The 26,912-nt window shown below is 40.1% G+C and overlaps 1 protein-coding gene across 1 annotated transcript; it reads right to left on the bottom strand.

Annotated features, from left to right (window-relative positions):
• Positions 1 to 387: 387 nt before the first annotated feature.
• On the bottom strand, positions 388 to 26,807 carry LOC140230707 (uncharacterized). The gene is made up of 22 exons (XM_072310878.1): positions 26,533 to 26,807; positions 25,469 to 25,673; positions 24,574 to 24,770; positions 23,764 to 23,924; positions 22,768 to 22,973; positions 21,802 to 21,902; positions 21,005 to 21,095; positions 20,089 to 20,218; positions 19,020 to 19,122; positions 17,893 to 18,277; positions 17,229 to 17,320; positions 16,834 to 16,892; positions 15,662 to 16,237; positions 14,944 to 15,355; positions 13,588 to 13,708; positions 12,817 to 13,229; positions 11,129 to 11,745; positions 10,548 to 10,768; positions 9,325 to 9,572; positions 6,219 to 6,396; positions 4,962 to 5,068; positions 388 to 2,992 (listed from the first exon to the last, which is right to left on the bottom strand). The coding sequence occupies exons 1-22, from the start codon at positions 26,688 to 26,690 to the stop codon at positions 2,821 to 2,823; spliced, it is 4,953 nt and encodes a 1,650-aa protein (XP_072166979.1). The 5' UTR covers positions 26,691 to 26,807; the 3' UTR covers positions 388 to 2,820.
• Between the last annotated feature and the right edge of the window lie 105 nt (positions 26,808 to 26,912).

Below are 26,912 nucleotides of genomic sequence, written 5' to 3'. Positions count from 1 at the left end.
CCTGTATTTAAACAAATTGTGTACAGTTTTATCACTGATCTCTGTTAAGTACACACACAGCTGAAGAATCACAACTTGAGCCAAACGTTATCAATGACTATACGCTTCGAAGAATAGACATTTGCAGATGGGCAATTTTGCTATAGCAGGCCTGTGCTAGTCACTGTTTTTAAATGCACCCCAGTGGGCAGCGATCAATTCAATTTAATTGGGTCAATTCAACTGGGTCAACCTTCTCTCCCCATGCAGCCAGGTCTTTAAAGAATCAAAAGAATTGTGCAATCGATGGTGAACAACAAAGCAGTACAACACAACAATCCACAATCTTATTTTAGGTTTTGTCCAGGTTGTTTTTCTTAATACAAATTGCAAAAAAAGAAGAAAACATGTTACATTGTACATTTATTCTGATGCACGTTCCATATATACTGTAGTGGTGAAAACGACATATATTACTCAGATGCAAAGAAGTTCACTGATGGGGCAGACAGAGAAACATTTGCATATAGAAATAGTGTCACTAGATTGTGTAAAATAATGTGTGTGTGTGTGTGTTTGTGTGTGTGCGTGTCCAGGAGACACAATGATACAAGGTACGATCTAGAGTTGGGAACACTCCTGGGGTATTCTATGCATCAACAAAAAGGTATGTCAAGTCTGTAACACTGACTGGCTTTAAGAGCACACCACAGTTATAACAAGCCGTGCTGCAACAATAGGCCTATTAAACTATGTACAAATAATTCTATAATAACAACTGAAGTCTAACAAAACAGGTGAGCAATAAAAGACTACTGTTTTACAAGCTTATGAGAGAACAAAGATGTGTCGCTGTAACTAATAGGAACTGTAAAACCAAATTTTATGCATCCAATCAAAATTCTCTCGTGTACATGATATACATGCAATAACCGAAAGATCACAGGCGAGATATCCTAGACATTTTAATAGATATCATTTTAAATTACCAGGCAATTACTTTAAAATTTCTCTACAATTCAATGATGGAATCTTCAATAATAAGAGCAGCTTGTCTGGCGCATCACTGCGATTTCAACCAAAGAACCATTTTTCTTTTACAAGGTGTGTCCCTACATGGAGAATATAATTTGCCACCTATAAACTTTATAAAACACCTTTTAATGATGTCTGATGTAAGGAAAAGTGGAATAGAATGTGAATCAATAACCAAACAGGGAAAAGTGTGTTAATACTCCTGTATTCATTCACACGTGGCCCATCCTCACAACGGCCTGATGAAGTCATCAAACATTTATTTGACATTTTGTAAAATTCTCCAGATGAAAATATAGTTTGTTGAACTTTTTTCTAAAAAAAGCTTTCTCACAAACGATTAGAAAGCTGGTCATCATATGAGCACAGTCTTGAGAAAATTAGCTCAATAGTTTTGATGAAGTCAAGTTTGCAGCAGATTAGGCTTGCATATAATACACAATGGCTCCATTCAAAACACCATGGTAACACGCTTTATCTAAACAAAATATCTCCATTTTTTTCATATCCTTAGTCTTTGAAATTTTCATGGGAAGCTGTATCGATATCAAGCTTTTGAATTTCACACAAAATACAAAACGCCTTATTTGTTAAACATATTATGTTACTGTGTGACTTTGATATCTTCAACATCTGCAACTTTCTCAGTCTAAAATGGAGATGGGTCACACTTTTGTAGGTACAGTCTTGGGCACATCATGTTTGGGAAAGAGATTACAAAACCTGTAAACAGCCCAGAAATATACAATAAAAATCACACTCTTTGTCATCATTTTTAAGGTATGTTGTCATCGAGATATCACGTCACAAACCTTTCTATGTACGTACCTCAAAGTTCATATAGACCCAAAAATCACCACTAAAAATGACTCCCTGACATTATTTGTATTGTATGCTCACAAAACAAACACTCAATTAGTGACTACTGCAGAAACTGCCCCAAAGAACGACCTATCATATACAAACAAATAAAAATAGATGGTTTCTTAGTAAGTCTACCACAAACTGCATCACCAATCAACAGACACAAAGACATCGGTGTGTGTGTATGTGCATTATGTCGGAGACAGAGTTATAACATATCCCTTCATTTACATTGCAAGGGCGTTCTCTTCATCACACCAAATGAAATCATCACTTTTAGATTTGCATACTTTTTGAGATGACATCATTTCCTTCCCAATTCTCACAGATATCCATGCATTTGACATTCCTTCGGTATCTTACATTTCTCTTCTATTCAATGCAGTTACTTGTTCATGTGGCATAATATGTACAACCACGATGCCAACTTTGATATGTACATGTGCTAAAAAGTTTGACGTGCATTGGTACGTGCAGACCTACCCCCCACCAAAAAAAAAAACAACAACAACCCAACAACAATGCATTCATTTGTTCCTTCACTCACATTTGTCTTATTCACTGTAACTTTATGTTGACTTTAAAATGATGTAATTTTGAAACTGCATCTTCTATATAAATGTTTAAATGCCCAGAGCATTTTTATGCAGCATAATAATTTAAGTGCAATTTACAATTTTTTGTGGACATCTCAAAATTTGTCTGCATCTAACATCTGAAATTCTACTTTCTTAAAATACTACAAAAGGGAGCAATTACAAACATAATATACAAAATATTGAAAACAAAACACATACCACGAGAAAAAAAAAAGAGAAAAAAACACACACATTCAGACATACTAGAGATTTGACAGTTTATACTGAATAATGCCTGCAAACCGAAGTTTGGCTGTCTCAAGTACATGGACACACAAATTACATACACCCTACTTCACAGCCCTCACGTGAGCATTATTTCCATGTTCATCTTCATGCGTCCCTTGTCCAGCGGGAGGTTGACCAGCTGCTCCAGACCCCTCCTGAGGTCAGCCAGGCTTGGCTGATCAGCGGGGTCACAGCTGGGCACGTTGAGGAGGGTGTGGAAGAAGTGCTTCCAGTTTGCCCTGGCTCGCCTGCGTTGAGAGAACGGCATGAAAACAGTGTTTTCAGCATGGTTAGAGAAGCCTGACTGTATGGATGTTTCATCAAATCTGTCCTCCACACCAGCTGAGGTTCACCTGATTGTGAGTTGCCTTAAAGTCAAAGGATAGTTCTCACGAGGGCTGAAAATTCATCTTTCACAATCTTGAAGTTGCTTGTAATACACTGAAAGGATCTACACATTGTACCAAGAAACTTGTCTGGCTGACACAATTTGCCAGGATAATGAGTTGTTCTGGAGTATTTTGAGATCAAAATCATAAAGAAATAAAAGTATAAGTCTTGGAACCCAAGTTTTATTCGGGGAACCCGAGTTTTATCATGAAGAGCCCTCCCCATTCATAAGTGGGTAGGTAGAGCATTACTTTGTGATCGATTATGCCCTAGCAATCCTATCTCCCAACAAGCTGCATGCAATTCATTCTAGCATGGAAGATCATTTGATTCTGCTGTGGCCCAATCTGTTGATTATCGATTATGATTCAGAATTTTTTTTTTTCTTAATCGAACTGAAATCATATTATCACAGTGTTATTTCACACATGTGTCCATTTCAGTGCAAAAATCAACAGTTTCTGCAGGTATATGGAAACTACGTTTTACTCTAAGTGGGGAAGGACACACCTGTTCACAAATCTAGGCTGGTTTTATCAATCCCAGCTTCCCTGCTTAGAGAAGAGCAAACTTTCCCATCCAATCAACAGTGAGGTCAAAAGGTTATTACAATTTCTAGCACCCTGTGACCCAACATCACACCACTACTTGCTGATGATCAATCTAACAACAAGCTGCGTTCCAAACTACGACTGACAACTGTTGGTCTGTAGAAACAACTATGGTTATCCAAAACATATACAGTCAACATTGCCCAAGTCGAATCTATTTGGACTGAAGAAATAGCTTTGACTTACAGAAAATTTGACTTATGAGTGATTAAAATCAGTAGAATTAGTATATAAAGAGAAGAGGATTTGAAAAGACCTTCAACTTGGGCGATTACTGTAAAACATGATACATTCGCGGCATAAATTTTTCGCAAATTGGAGCCGACGCCCTTTTTTGCGGCATGAAATTTTCGCGAACTGCCACTGGCATTCAATGCATATAGTGTAGACAAGAACTTTCGCGTGCATTTTAATTTTGCGAATCTTTGTGCTCGCGAAATTCGCGAAATTAAAATGCACGTGAACATTCCTCATTTTACAGTATTCAACTTAAGCAAGGTTGACTGTATGCTACATTTTCTTTTAAAACAACTCGCTGCATGGCAAACTCAACCCAACCCAAATACATAATTGTTCAGAAAACAAATTCATAAATACACCAATGATACTAAGGAAGACGATTGCATTGATGTATTGCACTTAATTTCGGAGGGATCGTGATCTCTCCCCACATGTTATAGGAAAGTGGATTTGTGTTCAGTGCCAGTGATGATGTAAATATCCCAAAAGTCACTGCAGTATTATCCTTCTTTACAATATTGTTCTGATTTTGTACACTGGTAACTATATATAAATGTCTTACTGGAACTGTTTTCTTTCTTTTTTTTTCAAGAAAGAGATCACCAATTGCTATGGCAGATTTTTCAGCACTTGTCACCCTCTGCACAAATGTATTTGTCAGAATTTTGGAGTCTAGATATTTGTTCCAAGTTCATCATGTCACTGCTGGCAACTGGGGATAGCCTGGTGGTAGCGTTGCTGCACGAAAAGCAGGAGATGACAGGTTCAAATTTTACTGATTCTTTTTCTTTTTCTGACATGTTTGTCGAAAATGTAGTTCAGCAGCTGTGATCTTACAAATACATTGTACAGAGGGAGGCAACTGATGACAAATTTGTAATGGTACAACTGTATTTTGTTGGAAATGAAATATATGAAATGGAACCAAATCGAATCAAATATTGTTGTGCTGACCAAGGAGGAAATGAGGACACACCTGTGAATGTTAGATGTCATCTTCCACTGACCACCTTCCTGGTAGACCTTCATGTAGCTTCCAAAGAGCAGGCAGTGCACTGTACCAGCAATGCCATAGTAGTCAACCTGTTCATCAAACAAAGAGCATACAGAGCACAGTATTTAAATGCCATAGTTTCGAGCAGATGATCGAGATGGCAGATCGCGATCTCCTGATCCAAGATCTACTTCAACAGTAATTCATAATGATAACAAATTCTATAAGAGCTTCACGCAATCACAGACATGGCAACCTCATCTTCTAAAAAAAAAAAAAATAACAACAAAACAGAGTAAAATCAAACACATGATGCACAGGTTAAAATACATTCTGAAAGCAGAAATCATAGTTTTGTGTAAACTAAAGAAAACTGCACAAGTGAAGATTGTTTATTCAACATAAAAAGTAAAAAACAAAAACCATATTTGATTTTGGATGAAGGTACAGATAAACAAATAAAGGAAAAGAAAAAAAAAAAGAGCTAAGTACTGGTAAAATGTACCAGTTGGTAGCTCTGTAATCCGCTGTCAAGATGTTTGCATATTGTCATGGTGACTTGTGAAAGTGAGTTACAAAGTATAGTAAATCTTTAACATAAAGGATTCCTGTACAGATTATTTTGAGTGATGATTACTCTCACTGAACTTGACATAATGTCATGAGAAGCTCTTCATCGCTCTTCCTCTCAGGAACTTTAAAGAAGAGCTAGGCCTTGATTGGGTCTCTAGAGTTTTACAGTTGTCACAACATCTCTGCAAAAAATGTTTCCATTTGAAGTCCTTCAATGTTTTCTATCAGAGGTCAGCTTTTCATAATGACTTCAGATATCTGTTCCTTTAATTGTTGCATATTTGTAGTATGTTTTGCTGCTTTGATATAACCCAAACAAACAATGTAATCCTGGAAAGATCAGATGCTGAAAAACTATGACACTAGGCCCACACCAAGCCTCACATTTTGGTCTACAATGATAGATATTTTGCCTTTTAGTGACAACCACAACAATGAAAACTTGATAAGTGAAGCTATGATTATGAAAAATTATGACTAAGATAAACTGTTCGAAATTCTGTCATTCTCATTGTAAATTCTCTCACCCTTGTTAATCAAAGAACTCATCAGTTCTGGTGACAACAGATTGAGCAAACTATAACAACACATGAATTCTCTCAAGAGGAACAATTAAACTGGGAGTACCACCCAAACTGGGTGCAGCATTTCGTCCCCATATCATACCTGGTAGGTCCATGGCCGCCCTGACTGCATCTCGGTGCAGTTGAAGCCGCTGGTATTACACTTGGCAGTGAAGGTGGTGCCCTCCGGGAACAGCCTCATGTCGATGCTTCGGCCCATGTCAATCAGCTTCAGGAGGTTGCTGGTGTCATGTGAGCATGTCACATTATCGCTGACAGCGCTATAGGGGAAATCAATCCATCAATTAATCAATTAATCACCCTAAACTACAAAAAGGGAAGTGCACACATTATGTCACAAATCTTCTTCACAACAAACCAAATGTTTGTGATTCATTCTCGGATGCATGTAATACATTCTCCATTTCACGAAGGCACAAAAATAGAAAAAGCCAGCGAAATTTGCATAAGTTTAAATGAATTTTAAGCAAATATTTTTTTAGAAAGAAATGCATCAATTATACTTTGGCACCTTAGAGCGGCAAAGCAAATGTTACATATGAAGTTGAATATCACCTTGGTCTATGCTTTCTTGTCAGTCTAGTCAAGGCGCTAATTCCTGTAAGGGGCTTAATTAAGGAGTTCGTTCAACCCACCCCGCAGAAATGGTTTGACCAGACAGGGCGGTAGATGGGACCTCCATGAACATCTCCAGGTAGTATGTGATTCCAAATTGTGGTGTCAGTAGAATTTTACTGGCGACTTTTCATCATTATTTGTTGGAACAAACGTAATAGAGTTTGCGCACACCAAGACTATTACACGCACCACTAGCACTGTTACAGGTGCAAGTGCCAGTGCTACGTGTAGTAGTCTTAGCGCACATATACTTTTTCTTCGACAAACAAGGGGTTTTGCCTGCAAACTAACTTTTCACGCCAAGCTGTGGTCGGTGTAGTGTAGTTTCTAGCCATTTTAATTCGTCTTTATTTCTCCGAGTTGAAGCTAGCCGAGTGAGAGCGCATACCCAGTGATTGTGACGCCCGAATCGCAATCACTTGGAATGTGCACTTATTTGGCTTAGCGCAATACAGCGGGCTCTCCAGAATACACAAGCTGCAACTCAGAGAAATAAAGACGAAATAAAAACTGCTAGAAATTAAGACTAGGGTCGGTGACGCTTGTCGCTATTGGGGCACTGAAAATGACAAAATTATCACAGTTTTTGCATTTATTTCAAAAAGAATTCATCAAAACTGCATAGAACTATATATGTACATGTTGCTATAGATGTCAGCAATACATTGGGATTTATTGTAAGTAATAATATTGTGCATGGTTACCATGGTAACCGGATGTCTACAGGTGATTGGTAACCCCCAAAATGCCTCCTACTGTTGCAAACTTTTTTTTTTTTTTTGGGGGGGGGGGGGGGTTATTTTTTAGATACAATTAAAAAAAAAGTTTTTTCATTGATCATCGTAAAAGAAGTATTTTCCTGTTCCCATGGCAACCAGTATTATCCAATCAGGATTCAGCTGTCAATAACTCAAAAACTAAGGCCCATAATTTCAAAAAGCTCAATAAGCATTTCCTTCCTTCTGTAAGTGTACCACATATGTGAAGAATATATTGAAGCATTCTCAAGTTACAGCAAAATTTGTAAACAAAGGCATAATAAACGGCCACTGAAAGAAAGATATCATTTTTTTTTAAATAGTAAAATGCATGAAAAAAATTGCATCCGTCGTACTTTCAACACAAATTTGACTTCAAAGTATAGGCAAATGTAGTTTTTAGTAATGTATGGACACAACTTTCCCTTACAAATATAAGTGAATACAGAGAACAAAGCCAATTATATTCTAAGGTTAGCTCTTTTGAGTATTTACAGAATGATGGTTATTCAAAACAATTAAGAGCAGAGGAAAGCATTTGATTGTTCACGTTCTTAACATACTTAAAGGAAGTTTATCCAAGAATGCAGAAAAATTCATTTCTAAAGAAGGAATATACACGTGCACTGGATTATCCATCAAAGAATTAATCACACTTTTTGTGTTCGTAAGCTATTGTAAAAAAAAAAATAGAATAAAATGAAAAATCATGATATGTAAATTTGTATCAAAACGTGCAGTAATGAATTAATGTTAAGGAGAGAATTACGGGGAAAAAATCTTGAGCGTCTTTTCCCTTTTATCCATGGCAGGCTAATTTTACAGTGTTAAGGTAGGTACTTTAATATCCGATCTACAATGAGTGATGTGCACGAAAGACAAAAACCCCAAACAAACAAACAAACAAACAACCTGTCTAAATTCCATATATATATATATATATATATTTTTTTTTTTTTTTTTTTTTTTGGGGGGGGGGGGGTTACCAATCACCTGTATGCATCCGGTTACCATGGTAACCATGCACAATATTATACCTTACAATGTATCCCATTGTATTGCTGACATCTCTCGCAACATGCACATAATATGTAGTTTTAATGCGTTTTGATGAATTCTTGGTGAAATACATGCAAAAATTGTGATAATTTTGTCATTTTCAGTGCCCCAATAGCGACAAGCGTCACCGACCCTTGATTTCTAGCCTTTTTTATTTCGTCTTTATTTCTCTGAGTTGCAGCTTGTGAATTCTGCAAAAGCCCCTGTATTGCGCTAATCCGAGTGAGGGTGTATACAAAGTGATTGCGACAAAAACAGTTCGGGCATCGCAATCACTGTGTATGAGCGCTCACTCGGCTTACTTCAAGTCGGAAAAAAATGAAGACGAAATAAAAACGTCTAGAAACTATACTACACCGACCCCAGGTTGTATGAAAAGTTAGTTTGCAGGCAAAAACCCTCGTTTGTCGCAGAAAAAATCTGTATGGGCTAAGACTACTACACGCGCCACTGGTATTGGCGCATGTAGCAGCTCTAGTGGTATGTGTAGTAGTCTTAGCTTGCACAGACTTCTTCTCGAAGAATAAGGTCTTGTCGCAACTAAAGTGGCCTGTAAAATCTTATTGATACCACAATTTGGAATCACATACTACCTAGGGGTGTTTGAGAGGGTCCAACCGACCACCCCATGCAGTCAAACCTTTTCTGCGGGGTGGGTTGAACGAAGTCATTTTTTCAGGGTCCCTGCGCCTGGACTAGTCTCATCAAAATCAATTTACATGGAGTAGACCGCATTCCCTTATCTATACTCACAAGTTTGCGATGAGAAAATTGTCTGGCTTGATATCGCCATGGATGATGTTACAGCGGTGCATGAAGTCAACGATCTGGAGAATTTCGATGGTGAAGAGGATGACCCAGTTCTCCTGCATGGCATCCCCACTCACGGACCTCACCGTATTGATGAAATCCAGCAGGGTGCCGTTGCGGTGGTACTCTGTCACCAGGCAGCTGCTGTCCGCATAGACATGGGCACAGTCTGCCGACATCAGGCATGGGCGCTGCATGGTCATACAGAGAGTGTAGGGGTCAGTGTGATATGCAGAGTTTAATACTATTGCCTCTCGCTTGCCTTGGGCAAATATAATTTCATGTTGGGTAAGTGAAAATATAAAAATGGTAATATTTACTATCCCCCAATCGAGAAGGTAAAATTTCAGTCATAAAATGGGGAAGGGTGGAATCTTCCTTAAAAGTGAGCCAAAAATTGTGTAGAATTAGTGCACATGAAAAAGTCACTGTTAACAGTAAAAAATGAAGCTCACATGAATGCTTACAAGTCGAGGAAGTAACAAACACACCGCACAATGACTGTTTTGGTAATTAAGGAGCCAAGGCAACACTGAATTCTGGCTGTCTTGATATCACAGCAAGCACAAGAGCAGCCAACTGACTTGAGAGAAACACTTGAGAAGGAGATATCATGGTGGTGTAAGTGCATGCGAACATGTCGAGTCTAATGTTATGTAGACAGTGCAATCACATGGTGACTCAGCTCAGATTGCCAACACAACAATTAGGTGATGGAAAAGAAAAACGATTAGTAACTGCATTGACTTTTTGACACGTACTAAGTATAATACCGTTTAAAGAATTTAAAACAAATCCCATCCCATCCCATGTCAATTTGTTGTCTGTCTGGTGGTCACAAAGAGTGTGCATTTTTGTTATCTTCCCCTCTGCCCCTCTCCCCTCCCTTATGGCACTGGTGATTTGGATTTCATTACAGTCTTCTAGATATTTTAGTATGATCAATTGAGAAAAATAAACATCTTGCTGGATCAAGGATATGACAGTTGACATTTGCATCTCATTGTGCAGGCAAGAATGCAAATTTTTATACCAACTATATGTCATTGATTTTTCAGTCGTATGCTCTTAATGCCACCTCTATAAGCAGCAAAATTATGTCCTATTCCACACAATGGTAAAATCGTCGTGATGAAAATAAAAATGATGGCATTACGCCGACTTACGACGTCAACCTGTGAGGGCAGCCTACTGAGCCGGGCATGGAGTTCCTTCACGATGTAGAATTCCCAGGGGCATGGAGGTCGCTGGACTTTCAGCACCACCTTTCGGTCCTCGTAGTCGAGATCGGTGATGTCCTGAGCGTCTAGGCATCCAGCGAGGTAGATGGTGGCAAAGGCTCCCTCACCAACCTTCTTGTTCACGTTGTAGACATTGATCTCATCCCCTTGTGAGTGGATAAAATGCAAAATATTGTGGTTAGGGACATGGATTTATAAGGATGAGGACCACAATAAAGATGACTGAACCAAACTTTTCACTTTAAATCAATACCAATGGTTTTGATCTGTTTGCCCAGTTTTCTAATCTACCCATATGAGACATCACAAACAGAACGAAAGAAAATAGATATAAAAATGGCGTCCAATGAAAATATCCATCAAATACCATAATAAAAAGTGTGCTACTCTTCATAATTGGGGTTGGAAATTTTGCATGGCAAAGATGCATATTTATGATTTTCAAATCAAGAACAGCACATGCAAACCACCTTCAAACCAGGTCCACACAGCAATCATGCACTCACCAAAATTGACAGCAAGTCCCGGCTGTATATCCGGCATCTCCTGCTCATGCTGGTAGAAACCTTTGTACATTGTCAGTGGCTTAGAGAGGTTAGCAAGGAGGGAACTCTGCAGCTGAAAGTTGAAGGGATCCTTGAAGTCCGGCGACTCCTCCACACCCGTCGCTGCAGCCATCATGCTCTGCTCCAACACGGCAGAGACATCCACCAGGGTCCTGTCGGGGATGAAGCTGCACTCCAGGGCGGGCAGATCGTCTTTCTGCAGGAGGCTGACCCGCCGCGTGGATTCATCCTGCGGTCCCTCCATGCGAGAGTGCTGGGACCGATCGAGCATGGACGCCTCGTGCTGGAGGGGGGCACCCAACATAGAATGGGGTGCGACCGGTGATGGAGGCGGTAGTTGCTCTTGTGGTTGGGCATCAGACACCATTGGCTCATCCTGGTCGACATGGATGCTGAAGCCAGAAGCCGTGGGGACAGGTGTTGGCTCTGGTTTGTCCTCTGCACAGCTGGCACTGGCAGGCGGATGACTGCATTCAAGAGAGGTATGGGAGTTGGAAGAGGAACTGGAGCTGGAGGCAGAGGATCGCACATTCTCATTGCTGGTCTCCATAATTGGGCTGTGGAAGAGAAAATGAGAAAAGTGGAATGATTGAGATATTGTGAAATGTGTGCAAAAAAAAAAAAAAATGTCTGTGTCAACATTCTGGGGACTTACAGTGAAGAGATTAGTGATGAAAGCTTTATCAGCTGACAAAATGCCATTTTGACAGAATGAGACAATGAAGATTTGTTATCCTAGCTGAAGTTTACATAACATTACTGTGATCAAGGTTTTCAAGTGCCCTTTTGACTGGTTGTATGCCTCTGTGTACATCTCTAGACTCAGGGATTGCTACAAGATTTGTTGGCACCCCCCCCCCCTTTGCCAGGGCACCACCACCACCATTTGCACAAACTATGATTCCTCCACCAATGATGTTTTCGGCCTAGTTTAGTAAAAAATCAGCTTTTGGTTTTCAGGAAAAACCTGAAATAGTGAGAAAGTTTTATGTATCAAAGTCAACAAATGGGGTGTGGTGAGCAATTACTATTACTAAGATCACTTCAGCCATAGTTCAGGTGAGCTAAACAGACTCATCCAGAATACGGCTTGATTGATAATAATAACTTTTATATAACGCCTAAAGAGATCCTTGTCATTTGATTGGCTATTTGGCATTGATCATTTAGCCCATTTCACTATGACGTCATCATCCGTGCAATTGTGGCTCCATTTACCGTGCAATTTTGGATCCATACAAATTGCTCCATTGCACGCTCACTGAGAACCCTGCACACTACGTGTGTAAAACGCTTGCGTTTGCAATGTGTGTATGCGACCATGCACTAGCATAAACAGCTTAGTGAGCACTCTCACGATCTCAGATTCTCTCGTTTCTAAATTAATAAAACCTCAGATGACAAGGATCTATTTTAGGCATTACATAAAACAAATAATAAATGTTTTTCATTCGTGTGATGGACAGAATATTTCATTCAATGAAAGATGAAATGTTTGGTCCATTCAACTCGGCTGCGCTCGCTGAATGGATCATTTCATCTTTCACTTCATGAAATATTCGGTCCATTGCACTCACAAACATTCATTATTTGTATACTATTGAACACAAAAAAAAAGGTTTACTGACCTTAGTGGTCCTCCAGAGTGGTTAGCCGTGTACTCTGTCTTCTCAAAGCTGTCATTGACTGGATGGGCTACGACTCGGGACGCCAAGCCAGAACCACTGACACTACCGGCCCCTGGGATGGGACGTGTCTCAGTAGGCACCTGGTGAGAGAGGCCCTCTGTGACGGGTCCCAGGCTTGCACCCAAGAGGGTCTGCTCCACCTCACGGGGCTTGATGGTGCTCATGGGCGGAATGAAGGAGAGCTGGCCGTACTGGGAGGCATTGTTGAAAGGCGTGGAAGCCATGCGGGCTGCCACCTCAAAGGAATGGTTGCCAGAGGAGGGGGCCAGGGTGGCATTCATGTGCTGGGAGGAGGCCAGGGGGTCAGCGGGCGGAGCCATGAGCTGATGTGATGCATTCCCAGCATCCGTTACCTTCAAAACAATTGAAAGAAACCATTTTCTTCTGTCAGTAGGCCCTGTTTGTGGTCCGGAATCTTCTAAATGAATACACATTCTACTAAAAGAGAAGAAAAAAAAAATAAAAAAGAAAGGAGGTATCTAATCTGCTGGAAAGAAAAAAGAGGTACAACCAGAGAACAAAAAAGATATACTCCTGAGTTGTTAGTTGATACATCAGTACAGACTGTACCATTCAAAATGCATCTCAGAATAAGTGCTGATTTGTTGTCAAGCAGATTGTGAAAGAGTTTCTTTGCAGGTCCATAATGGCGGTACTCACTCCATGTAAAACAAATGCAACAGCAGAATAACCACAGTAAACTAAACTCACCATAGCGCTTTCTGCTGCTGGGACGTCGTCTTCCAGTGGCTCAAATGGGATGGACTTAGAAGACTGCAAGATACCTGCCATCTCTCTCTTCATCTCCTCTTGTCTGTAATCTGATGGAGGGCTGTCATAAAACGATATAGATACAAAACTGTCATTTTTCTTTTTTTTTTTTAAATCTCAGTCTTCATGCCATAGAGCTCTGGCAGTTCAAACATTCACATCTAGCTATAGGGCATGTAGGATGATTGCTTATGCATGTGTGTGTCTTTTGTTTGGGTTTTTCTACATGCAACACACACAAGGTCTTATATACACCAAATGCAAATGGAGAAACAAATAGTCCCTAAGTTTGTTTTCAAGAAAATACATTGAAATGTAATTTTGTACAAAATCTGCATGACATAATTCCAGAATACAAAATTGTAGTCTGAAGTAGATGCCTTGGAATTCTTCAAGTTTTTGAGGCACGTGTCTACGGGTACCACTTTTTAATGGGTTTTAGACGTGAGGGAAATTTCTCCAGCCATTGTGAGATGGTGGCCATTTTCTTCAAGGGACTGTAAAGACATATTTGACTGTACTTTGAAATCCTAATTTCAAATGATGACTTTAAATTGGATTCCTTATAATAGCATGATAATATGTGACCCTGCATCACAAAACCAACAAAAAGTTGCCAGACATGGATATTTAGTTATGGGCAGATTCTGAAAGAGCACACTCTAAGCTTTAATATAATGTATAACTCAATTCAAATGGACTCTCCTAACCTATCTAAATACTGGAAAGAAAGCACAAACTCTGGAAAAGTGTTAACTGAGAAAAGAGGCTCTGAAGTACATGGTAGTCTATTCAAGCGGTTAATCTTTACCAAACCATGCTAGCTGTGCGTGGAATGGAACAAAAAGCAGGATGTAAACCACAGGAGCAGCAACAATGAAGGGATAATGAGATTAAGCTGAAATTTAGCATGCTCTATTAACACATTCTGTCCATGACTGATGCCAACTTTCAAGGCAGCAGTAGTATCTTTTCAAAAGTTATTAGAGTTGAAAGTGAAGAGTGCGCAAAGGATTTTCAAGAAATGAAAAGGGGTCTCTAAGACATATTTACCCAAAGAAGCTTCTTCAGTGCAAGCAATGCTCTTCAAGAGGGCATTGCCATTATTGTCATTATGCAAGCATTGCCAGCTGCCAATTTTGATGCCTGGGTGGAGATCAAGGAGACATCATGGGTAAATATGTCTTGTCCAAGAATATATAGACAGCACTTGGCAGGACTCTAACCTGTGACCTCTGTTTGAACTTCTAGAGTCCTATATCCACTATACCACAGTGCCCCTATTGATTTACTTACGTGTTCTCTTTTGTGTTTCCTGGTTCATCTTCAAATATCTTGATTTTCTCTCCTCCCCCTCTGACATCGACATTCTCATCGTAGACTGGGATTCCGGAGGAGCAGTGTGCATCCATGTCTGTGGCAGGTGCGGCAGTAAGAGAAGAGGGAGCAGCGGAGGAGACACTGCAGGGCTGGGGGTAGCCTGGCACGGTGGAGGCCATAAGGGGTTTCCTCTCGCCAAAGGGCACTCTGCCACCAGTGTGGGCTGTGGACGACGCCGGAGGAAGTGTGGGTTGTTGCAACAGGGTAACAGCGGGTCGGACGGCGAGTGGCTGCCTCCTGGGTACAATGCCATGCCCTGCAAATCCTCCAACTTGGGTGAAGGCACTGCTGTTGTCTTCAAAGATGAATCCTGTCTTCATTTTCTCATCTGTGTAGTGAAAGAGACATATATAACGATGAATGAAATATGATATAAATGACACTGGCATTTAAAGGAGTTAATGTGAAAACCTAGAGTAAATCTTTAGATCTTGACTAAGCAACAGAATTTCAACTTATCTTCTGCACTTCATTTTGTCTTGCAGAAGTTTACAAGCAAAGGGATGTAAAGGATAAAATACTACATAATGGTCTCTGACAACAATGAAACCATTTCATTCAAGTTTTCCACTGTGACTACCAGACACTCACCGTTGGCAAGTATAAAATTTACTCTAAAAGAGATTCAACTTACTGTCCTCATCTTTGGTCTCGGTATTGGCAAACTCCATTTCAAACTCCTTATCCTGGCTTGGGACATCTCTGATGGACAAATCCCCCAAACCAAACATGTTGCTCTCGAGAGAACTGTTCAACATGGCATTGATCACACCGAGGGCCTCCTTGGTGTTGATGGTAGGCGAGGGCGCCGTCAGGCCTTTTGGGGTGCGAATGCTGCTGAGACGATTAGACAGGTAGTGGGCGCCGGCTGCCGCAGAAGTGGAGGAGGGTGTCTTGTTGCTCGAACTTGCGGACAGATTGGCCAAGGGTGTCTTGTTGTCAGTGGCTGTGGTGTTAGGGTCAGCGCTGGTGTTCAGGTAGATACTCTGATTTGGGGTGACAGTATCGGGCCGACAGTGGATGGTTTCAGTCAGGATGGTAGTTGAAGGTGCTGCATTAGCAACTGAAAGGCTTTGGGTACCTGACAGAGTGTTGGCTGTCACGGTAGCTGGCTGGCTCACGGGTCCAAAACTCCCGGCTGACTGACAAGTGGTACTTTTTGGAGCCTGAGTCTGCTCACGATCACAAAATATGTTGAAGCCTCCAGAGACTGAAATAAAGACAAGAAATCAGCTTTGTTTGGAGAGCATTGTTGTATGCCTTTATTTGGCTTTCATGTCAGTATCTGCAAATAAACACTTCTTTCAGGCAGTAAATTTCAATAGTTTCTATCTGATCATTTGACAATGGAATAACACTTGTTCAAGATGCGACTTAATTGACACAATGATGCCAGTTGTATTAACCTCAAGTTTTGTGTATTCAGCTACATTTAATTCATACAATACTGTCATTTTACAGGCTACCATACTACAAGATGTTGCATAACATGAGTAACATACAAGCTTCAGTGGGCATGAATACAGTACAAGATGACAATCAAACAATATGATTGTAGTGATACTGCAACTAGATTCTACATCCAGCAATGCCGTACATTATAAAAATTCAACAGAAGTTTTGTTGCAAGCGGTCATAAAACATTCATCTAGTTTATGTCTGCATGTTGCACACATTAGAAAGCTGTATGTTGCGATAATGCAACAGAGGTGTCAGTATATTTATCATCAATCTTTGGGTGTTTTGACACCGGCAACCACAGAATAACATTAAAATGATGTGTGTGTGTGTGTCTCTCTCTCTCACCTGCAGTTGCAGTTAAGTCATCGAACACAAGCTGCTGTGTACATGCAAATGTGGAGTCTCTGTGGACAAAACAGAAAGCACATGGTCTGTCAAGATTTTTGCACATAGTCTTATCTTCCAAATCACATCATCAGTCTGTTTGTATGTTTACAACAGGCATACAGGAATATGGTATTTTCTTTGTCCTAGGTAAATAATAAGTTTATACACTTAATAGAGAGAAAAAAAAACCCCAAGATTTTCAAGAGAAAGTGATTATAAAAAGTTTTATCAAGGGCAATAGATGACAATAAATATCTAAACTGTGTTGCTAACTTGAGATTGTCATTGTCACACATTGAAAATGACAGCTATCTGAGATTCCAAGACATGAAAACAGACGATGAATTTCTCACCCAGAGTTGCTTCGAGTTCTGCCTTTTGGGACATGGTTGTTGGCCAGAGTGTCCATAGGTTGTTGAGGTGAAGCCTGGTCAGCACAGGGAGCCTAGTGTGTACAAACCACACAAATATCACAGGAAATATATTCAGAGTGTGATGGGGACCTAATACTAACATCTTATCATTAATTCTGAATCAACCGAGTCCCAGCAAATTAGGTATGTATTAGATCAGAATCAACAATCAAGTCATGCATTATCTAAAAAAACAAACAAACAAACAAACAAACAAACAAACAAACAAACAAACCTTGTGTTTGGTGGTGACTTTGTTGGAATGGAAACATGAACACAGTGCTTCCCAGACATCTTGTATGCATGTCCAGGAAGAGGCACGACACTCACCATGAGGTCATTAAACAGATTCAGAAGATTGCAAATCTGTTTCTCTGTCATGACAAGTGAATTATGTTCAAGATTGCAGTCAATTATTGCAAGGCTCAATTTCCAGAATATTGGTTCTTCCAATAATCATCAACAAAGTTTTGGTTGTTCTTCTGGTCTGTGTTTAATTGCAGTTGAGGAAATATGGTTGCAACATAATTTATGGCAGATGGATGACAGAATATCCAGCAGGAATAGCATTACTCTCAAGTAGAAATGAAAAACAGCTTTATACCTTCTGTTGTTCCTCAAATGGTCCTCCTGGAATACCATGGCCCGTTTCCATGGGAACATCTTGTTCAGGAATGCATGATGGCGGCTGAGCAGAAACTGGTGGTGCCTGGGATGGAAGTACATGCTGCTGCTGCTGCATTGGTTGAGTGAGGGCTTGTGCAGGGGGCTGGGGGTGGAGCTGATGTTGAGTGGAAGTGGGAGGGGCCAAATATTGCTGCATGCTGGTAGGCGGGATCTGGGGAGGGGGTTGTGAGGTTGGCGGCTGATTTCCCAACACCTGAGATGGGTGCTGGGCTTGCTGGAGCTGACCTGAAGAAGAATCAGGCTGAGCACCTGGTTCCTGCTTCTGCTTTATTAGCATGTCGATCAGTTGCTGGTGCATCATTCTGTGTATGGACAAACAAGCCAAATGCTCATAATGCACTCAATTCAGTAGGATGAACAAAATAATAGCAAGTCCATAAAGGTGATGAGAACAATTCGTTGGTTGAGAATGATAAGGGTGGTAGTTGCCACAAAAGCCAAAGTGTTCGAGGCAACTTAACTCCCTATCCTTCTCACCCGACAAATTGTTGCAGCAAACGTGAATTGACTGATGAACAGGAAGATAGATACAGCTGGGTGATGTGTGGAAGGGCGAGGGGCCCACAAATATATTTGCATAGTATGTGTGATGCCATCCAGTGGGTGCATAAAAAAACAAACAAACCTATAATGCAGTTACAAAATCAGATGAAGATTCATTAGCCTTTGTCAAGTATATAAAACATCATGTCAGGGGTTTAAAATCAGTATTTGAAATGAAAATTTATCTTGCTTTGCACACACATCATATAACTGTAACACAAGACACTCTAAAAAAATTATATATTAATTGCCAGCATCAAAGCAATCAGTTTATAAGATTTAAGATATAGAAAAATTTAATATTATTGATATATAAGCAAAGTGGCTGCTCATTATGAGGAACACTGACAGATCAACTTTACGTGCATTTCAACAACATTATATGTACAAATATTACTTCTGATCAGAACAGCCAATTCTAGACATTGTCAATGATACCACATGATGTCTGTCTGTGTGTTTTGCTGAAAGGAATTCGCAAGGCATCCCAAGGTCAGTTACCTCTGCTGCTGAAGTTCCTCTTGAAACTTGACAAACATGTCCTGCTGCTCTTCCTGTTTCTTCAGCAGCATCTCCTCTCGCTGCCGTATGGCTGCTTCTTTAGCTGAGTGCAGACATGATCGATATGATTATCACAGCAAATAATAACATTAGCATTATCAAAGGGATGGCATAGTTTTAGTTGAGATGGGGTTTCAGGTTTCCAACATTTTTTTTTTTCATGACTTTTTTGAGATAATGAGAAACCTCTTATGAAATAAAGTTCATATTATTCTACAAGGAATTCAAAGTTTAGTTGATGAAAATTGGTTATGAAATGGCCAAGATATTTAAAACAAAGCAATTCTAATTAAAGGTGGGGCCCATCTTTTATTAGGATTGCTTTGTTCTACTTGATTTTTGGACATCTCAGCCATTTCAAAACCAATTTTCATCAAATGAACTTTGAATTCCTCTTAGAATTGTATGCTCTTTATCATTTGATAAGGTGGTTCCTATAGAAGTATCTTGCAAACATTTAAAAGCTGAATCCTCATCTCAACCAATACTATACCATCCCTTTAACATCATCATCTTCTTCATCATCACCAGTTGATAATCTTCTGATGATAACAGCAGGATGTATTTATTGCCGTTGTACACTCTTGAAGTGCTCAATGGACAAATGTACCTTGAAACATGTTATCATCAGGGTCACTGAAATGAATCAAATATTCAAAGTGCACTCTTTTCACTCTAGAGAGCATTCCAGCCAAAAGAACCATTTACCACCATATTCATTCTCAAACAAACCACATTAACTTTAGATGTCATACTCAGTACCTGTTCACACATCCTGGTGTACATTGAGCAATGTGAAAATAAAAGTGGCTAATAGACTACACTAGTTTCATCACATGAATCAAACAATGGACTTCCACACTGGATTACTGTAATCATTCTTTGATATAATTAATACTGGTACACAAGAAATCATATTCATCCTCAGTGAGAAGGAAAAAACATCAAGATCTGTAAGAGATAGGCAAACTTGTCTGCCGAGAGAATGTGGTATAATGATATAAGGTACCTTGCAGCTCCCGTTCTTTCCTTTTGTTGGAATGCTTGATGGCACGCAGCTCCTCAAATGACATCTCCCTGGCCCCACCATAGATGAGGTGCTTGCAGTACATCACACGACTGTTGTCATTTGAGCTCTCCTGTGCAGAGTACAACAAACTCATACATCAGCGTGGATGATCAAATTTCACTCGATGGCTACAGTTAAGAAACATACTCTAACTAGACAAGGTTCATATATCCTTACACAACCCATTTCCCTTCAATTAGAGTGTAGGACACTTCTCCAGGACAAATATCTAGCAAAGACAATAACCTCTAGGACATGATCTACACTTTGATACTTCAGGGTGTGGGTACAATTGGGGGAGGGGCAGGAATAATAATTTTGGTTAATCTGTTGACCAGTTTTCATGGAAACTGTAATCAAGAAATATATACATGTAGGAACACAAATAATTTTTCCTTGAGTGTTATTGTCACTGGCTTTTGATCAACCTCAAAGAGTTTATCATAAACAAAATTCATGCATCAAAAACTAAAACGTTCCACAGAGCAGTCACAGAGATGCTTCTGTGTAGCATGCATGATATTGTATAGGCAATAACCAACTCGGGGAGAATCATATATTATTCTCTGGACTTACACAATCTCAAGCCAGGATATAAGAAGATGTCTATTTTTCAGGGGGCCTCCTGCAGAAGTACAAAGACTGTGGTCTTGTGACGTGTTCCGAGTTGTTTTTGCCCTTCATTGCCTCTATATGCACAGTGTTTTTGAGCATCACATCTGCTCTTGAGATGTTCTTATCATTACCAAGTCATTAAAACACATAACATTGCCACCAAGTGACTTAATTCTGATACATGAATGACACTTCCACCTTGTAAACATTGAACAGATTGTCAGATATCCATAACACAAACCTTTTGGAACTGCTGCAGAACATTGGCTGGCTTGGACGGCTTCCTCTCACTCAGCACCTGGTGGCCCATCTCCACTGGTTTGTGTGGGGTACTGCGCTCACAAAATGATACACAGAGTGCAGTTTAGTTTGATCAGTCTCTCCTCCATCTGAACAAATACACTGTCGAGTTGTGTCAACTCAATCTCTTCTAGGCAGAGTTGAACAAGGTCAAGGTAATTGATGGCATTATATTCATAATTGACTACTGGCATTCAAGATTTTACAATATCAATAAAATGCGCCACCCAACTTAAAGAAGATATACTGTAAGAACACTCTTTTTGAGCATAGTGAAAATGATTATATGTCACATGTTTGTTTTGCTTGGTCTGTTTACTTAAGTTGCAGTTAATACAAATAGAAACCAATGGCATTTCCATGGAAGTTATGATTGTTCCTGCATCTTGTAATCACGATGAGGGCTATGTACTGTCATGATGAAATAGGCATTGAGATGAGAGAAATGCATAGGCGTGTTGATAGGAAATTTCTTTGTAGCTGAGGGTCAAGCACAGCAAAGAAGCTGTATAATTTTTGTCAATAGTAGCATATCAATAAGTCTGTCAATCTGTGCCAACCGTCTTTTCCAGTGTTGCCAATTGTCGTCAAATTTTACACTACACTGGAGAAGAAAAGACGAGAAGAGTATGTTTCTGTGAAGTTCTGATTACTGCACAGTGCCTGTGTAATATGAATAAGGTCCATTAGGATCTCCAAGATTTACTGAGACTGCTCTTTACAAGAACTTGAACTTACGTAATTTGCTCTGCATTGGCATCTACATGGACGTCAAAGCTTGGCTTGGAGAGGGACCCTACTTCCTGAAATGTCATGCCAGGTATATTTCTCTGGGGAAGCTGCAAAAAGAAACACATAATTGCACCAAAATATGGCATTAAACCAATCAGGCAACTGAAGAAGAATGAGAAAAGTAAATATCTTTGGAAGAGTGACACAGTATTTGCTCCGGTCCTGTTTTTTCCAAGGACTTAGGGTTAGGGCTGCGATAGGGTTTTTAGGTTTTGTTTGATGTGAGGATTAGGATTAGGGTTACGGAAATGTTTGTGGGTAGAATTCATGTTTGGCTTAGTGTGCAGATATTTCACTGTAGCAATTGTCGCAGGAGCAAATGTCACGGATCCACATGGAAGTCATCTTTTATCTACTACTAATTTGAGAAAGAGTGGCACAGCAGATAAAAAATGCCAGTCAGACACAGCTTGAAGACCTAAAGAGTTCGAGAGGATCCTCTTTTTTTATCAAATCTTGTGTGTGTGTGCGCAAGTCATCACCCTCTGCAAAGAGGCAAACACTTAATTTTGTGTACTGAGTAGCACTGTATGTGATGGAGGATCTGCACATGTATGCAGAACAGGTCAAAGCTGCATCATTATGCATAGATACTTTTACACTTTTCATACACAGTAGAGTGAAAAATGAAGATACCAACAGATTTTGGTGGCACAATATAAGAGTTTATTTTGTTGTTGCCTTTGGTAACTATGCTACTCAGCATGAAAACATTATCTACAAGTAGACCATGTACATTCGAAAGGTGACATCATCATGGCCTGAAAAGGGATGTTTTAAACCTGCACTTTGTGTGTGAGGACAGATGGACACAGACTGCATATCAAATCTGAAGAAAAGTAACTCTTTTTTCTCATAAAGATCACACTCAGAATATTCTGTGAGCCTTAGAAGTTATGGGTAACAGCTTACCCTCTGCCCCTTCCACTGGCCTGCTGCCTGTGTGTTCTCCTTCTGGGCCTCAGAGCGTGACGGGAGGTGCTGCCACTCAGAGGACGCGGCAGGCTTGGAGCTCGGGAGCCCACCGGCGGCATTGGCATCGTCATCACAGAAAATGGAGATCTTGTTGCCCCTCTGCTGCAAGGGAGCGGGAGCAACTCCAAGGCCACCTCGACTTGCTGGATGAAGCATGGTTAAAACAGTTGAGAAGTGAATAGACCTTTATAAACTTTGGCATTTGTAGACCTACCAACCCTTCTAACTGAAAAATAGTGATGATTCGGTTCAAAAGTTGGAAAGAAACTGAGCAGTTCCCATACGAGTGTGTAGTATAATTTTCAAGAAAAATGAGAAACTCCTATTGAAACAATAGCTGGGAATGGACAAAATTCAGATTCTTTCCTCAAAATATAGAATGGTTAGGAGGGTTGGGTTTGTAGAGTTGTATATCACAAATTTACTGTCGTACACATGTAGCATCTATCACACTACATGTCTAAAACTTAACAATTGATTTGGCAGATATATCATGGTGGCTTATTCAAGAGTACATAGAATTGCATACATGTACACCAATACTAAGAAAGAAGATGAAATACAACTTCTTGGAGAGAGTTGGAAAAGAATGTACTTTATGATGCTCACTTTTCATACTTGCATATTCCTAATGCAGGGCTCCACACTAACTTTTATTTTTGGTGGCCCAAAGGCAAACATCCGACCTTTTTTTGTGGCTCGATCAGGCCACCAAATTCTTCATTTATGAAATTTTGGTGGCCCGACGTGCGTTTTTGGTGGCCCTGGGCCACCGGGCCACCATTAGTGTCGAGCCCTGCCTAATGACACAAATCCAATGACAAAACCAATGGTAAATTCAATTCATAGACCAATAAATGCAACAAAGGTGCTCACGGTTAAGACAAAGAAAGATACTTATCACAAAGTTAGCACACAAAAAAGTACACTTACATAATGTGGCTGCTCCTGTTCTATTTGGGCCAACTTTTTGGTATTTGCCCCTGGCTCGAAGATCTCCCAGTTTGATCCGCTGATCCTCAGCGGCTGAAGGATTCATCATCCCCTCTTGTAGTTGGTGCATCGTTGCCCTGCCGACACGAGACTGGAATTCACTGCAGATAAGAAATGCCGATCATGAATGGAATTCCATTTGAACTGCGGTGTGCAATACTGTACGAGCTGAAATATTCGCGTACAGATATTTTTGCGAATTGCTACTTGGAGGACATTTTCGCGTGCTGTTAATTTCGCGGTTGCGAGGGTCTAACTGAACTTAGCCATTTGCGTGTTGTTATTTTCGCGGTTCAAAGGCGATTCGTGAAAATAAAACCACCGCAAAAATTTCAGCTCGTACAGTATGCTCAAAAGAAATAAATGTAGTTCTCCAACTGTTATGATTATGTAAAACACATAATCATGACTAATCTGTCTTTAACGAGTTGTAATTGCCATTCAAATGGAATTAGTCATCCTCTGAAAGTGTGAAGAAAAAAAATACACGAATTCAGATTTTGTGATCATGGAAATGATGTTTCAGCTTTCTCTTATTTCTTTTCTTTCTTTCTTTCTTTTTTTAAATCTGGAACAGTGTTCCAGTTCACAGAAATATTGGGTTACTTGTAGATTCTTATGTATTTGATCAAACGAATGAAAAGTTTTTGTAATTGCATGTGGAAAATATAACAATGATAATTAATCAAGTCATCCTGTCGGAATTTACAAATCTGGATAGAAGAGCATAGATCAAAACTAAAGTCTCACATCAAAGATCTCTCAAGTCTGTCTCGCGGCTGCGCATTCAGACTGAGTCCCTCCTTGTAAATCATGTCAGCCTTCTTGGTGTTCCCGAGCTGCTCTAACTCCCACGCCCATGCCTCATAGAAGATGGTCAGTTGAGTCCCGATCTGGTTTGCTTGCATGAATTTGTAGATCTCTAGACTCTCACTCTCAGACTGGGCCTATGTGTAGAAGAAGAATCAACATCATGGTATCATTGGCATAGCAGTTTCATAGAGTGGTGCCTCCCTACAAATAACAACAATCAAGGCATCAGCGCAAATATGTACATTTGTATGTGTTACATACAAGATTCTATGCAGAGATTAGTAATGGCAAACATGATGGTCAAAAGTTCATATTTCAAGAATCTGGGGCATGTGATGAATATCTTAGCAGCTGATTTCTATAATTTGCAAAGAGCAGCGCAGTAGAAAGAAGTCACTATTCAAAATTGTCCTCTCTTTATGAATAATTTGGAAGGGAACAATTTAATGTTCTGGAGTCCAGACCTAGGAACTTGGTCAAAATTAATGTTACACTGGAGTCTCTTAAAATGCATGTTCACATCTCAAATCTTGCATTACCTTTGCAAGCAAACTGCATTTCATCTGATAGCTGGTCTTGAGGGATACAGACCTTTGAAACATTGAACCTTTGAAGTAATCAAAGTATACAGCAGCTTGTGTGATAAGCTGGATTGGGTCGGTTGCAGCAGTGAAGTCACTGGCTAACGGTGAGTGGGACTGTATGAGTGGTGGGTCAATTCTGGGTGCAAACATTTTTTTGTACAAAATGTACCGTATCATAAAAATGATAAGATCTTGAGACAAAGAAAGAGAACAAACAGAAGAAATAGCAGATTTTGCATATTATTTACCATCTTCAGCCAGATGGCAACATAGCGAGGATCTTGCTTGTATCTGTCATCATGCTTGAACTGAATGAGACACTTCTGCATCAGAATACCCAGATGTGAGTCCTTGCCACCCTGGGGGAAGTTTTGCTCTGTCCACTGAATGTAGCGTACCCAGGGGTCCAGGGGATCATCTCCAGCATAGGCCCGCAGTTCAGTCTCAAATCCTCTGTAAATTTATGATTGGAAGATACAGGAAAAAAAAAACACACACAAAAATGCCACATGTGGTTACTAAGTTAAGAACAAATCAAACTTCAAATCAAAGTACAGAATCAACTCCCTAGACTACATGTACATTCGGGAAGAGTCAAGAAGGTTTATAAATGCATAATTAATTGGAGGGGTGGGGTGGACTAGATAGGAGCAGCCTATTTTGTCAATGCCATCAATCAAAAGATCTCAACTGAACTTCCCTCAAGCAAGTACAGTGTTGAAGTAGAAAGGAAAATCTGTCTGTCCGGAGGAGTTTTCGGCTCTCCTCCGTTGGAGGGGATTCCGTGATGCCAAACCCAGGGCCCAGTCTCCGCAGAACATATCCCCGACGTCCAACTGCGACCAGCCCAAACGCGAAAACGGTGTGAAGGAGCACCCCCGGCTGTGGCCGGCGCCCCCTGGGTTACCCAATCCTGACGACCAGATACAGACTGATCTTTTGGCAAAGTTTTGAAGTTTACTGACTAGACACTTATCAAATCTAATAAATGTTATCATGAGTTTGTTTGTTTGTTTGTTTGTTTTTTTGGCCAGGTGCCTACTTGTAGTACTGAACTGTAACACTAACTAACAGCGTTTGTTATTCTAACATTAGTTGTTAGATTGCACTTGCATCATCAACACTTTTGGTACTGCGACCAGCCCCATACGCATAGCGTAATGCCTACGCTATTATGCATGCGTATGGGGCTGGTCGCAGTAACATCAACACTAACATGTTACAGTTTTTGTTCTGACATCATCAGTGACCACTAACTTAGTAACTGATTGCCGAATTAGATCTTTATTCCTAGTCTTTTATTTGGACTTACTGTCTTTGGAGGATCAGCTGTTGTTGTCGATCAACATTTTGAGGTTGGAGAGCAGCGGTGAGATTTGTGATTTTGCGACCCTGCTTCAGCGGTAAAACGTTCTCTTTGCTGAGTTCCCAGGCATCAAGTGACGATGTCTCGAGGTGATTCCCTTCCATTTTTAGTGAAAGCGCAGGTTAAGCGATAAAAGTAGTAAAAATTCGCGTCAAAGCTGGCTACACATGCCGGTACTTTGGTTTATTACATTCGCAACATCAGAACACAACTACCCTAACTAAACACACATAGGCCTACGAATTTTACACGCACTCTAATCCACGATTCAGGAACTCGTTGAATAGCTACTGAGTTTCGAGCAGGGCCAGGGGTACGTACATACT

This window comes from Diadema setosum, chromosome 1 (genome assembly GCF_964275005.1).
Source record: "Diadema setosum chromosome 1, eeDiaSeto1, whole genome shotgun sequence".
NCBI classification, from domain to species: Eukaryota; Metazoa; Echinodermata; class Echinoidea; order Diadematoida; family Diadematidae; genus Diadema; species Diadema setosum.
This window is presented reverse-complemented; position numbering and strand designations above follow the sequence as displayed.

What these genes read in the sequence shown, in the direction of transcription:
- LOC140230707 (XM_072310878.1), bottom strand. Translation starts at nt 26,690, where the DNA reads ATGGAAGGGAATCACCTCGAGACATCGTCACTTGATGCCTGGGAACTC. An exon ending in AGAACTCGAAGCAACTCTGG is followed by an intron (nt 16,893 to 17,228) that starts GTGAGAAATTCA and finishes TTTTGTCCACAG; the next exon opens with AGACTCCACATTTGCATGTA. An exon ending in CACTCTGGAGGACCACTAAG is followed by an intron (nt 11,746 to 12,816) that starts GTCAGTAAACCT and finishes TCTCTTCCACAG; the next exon opens with CCCAATTATGGAGACCAGCA.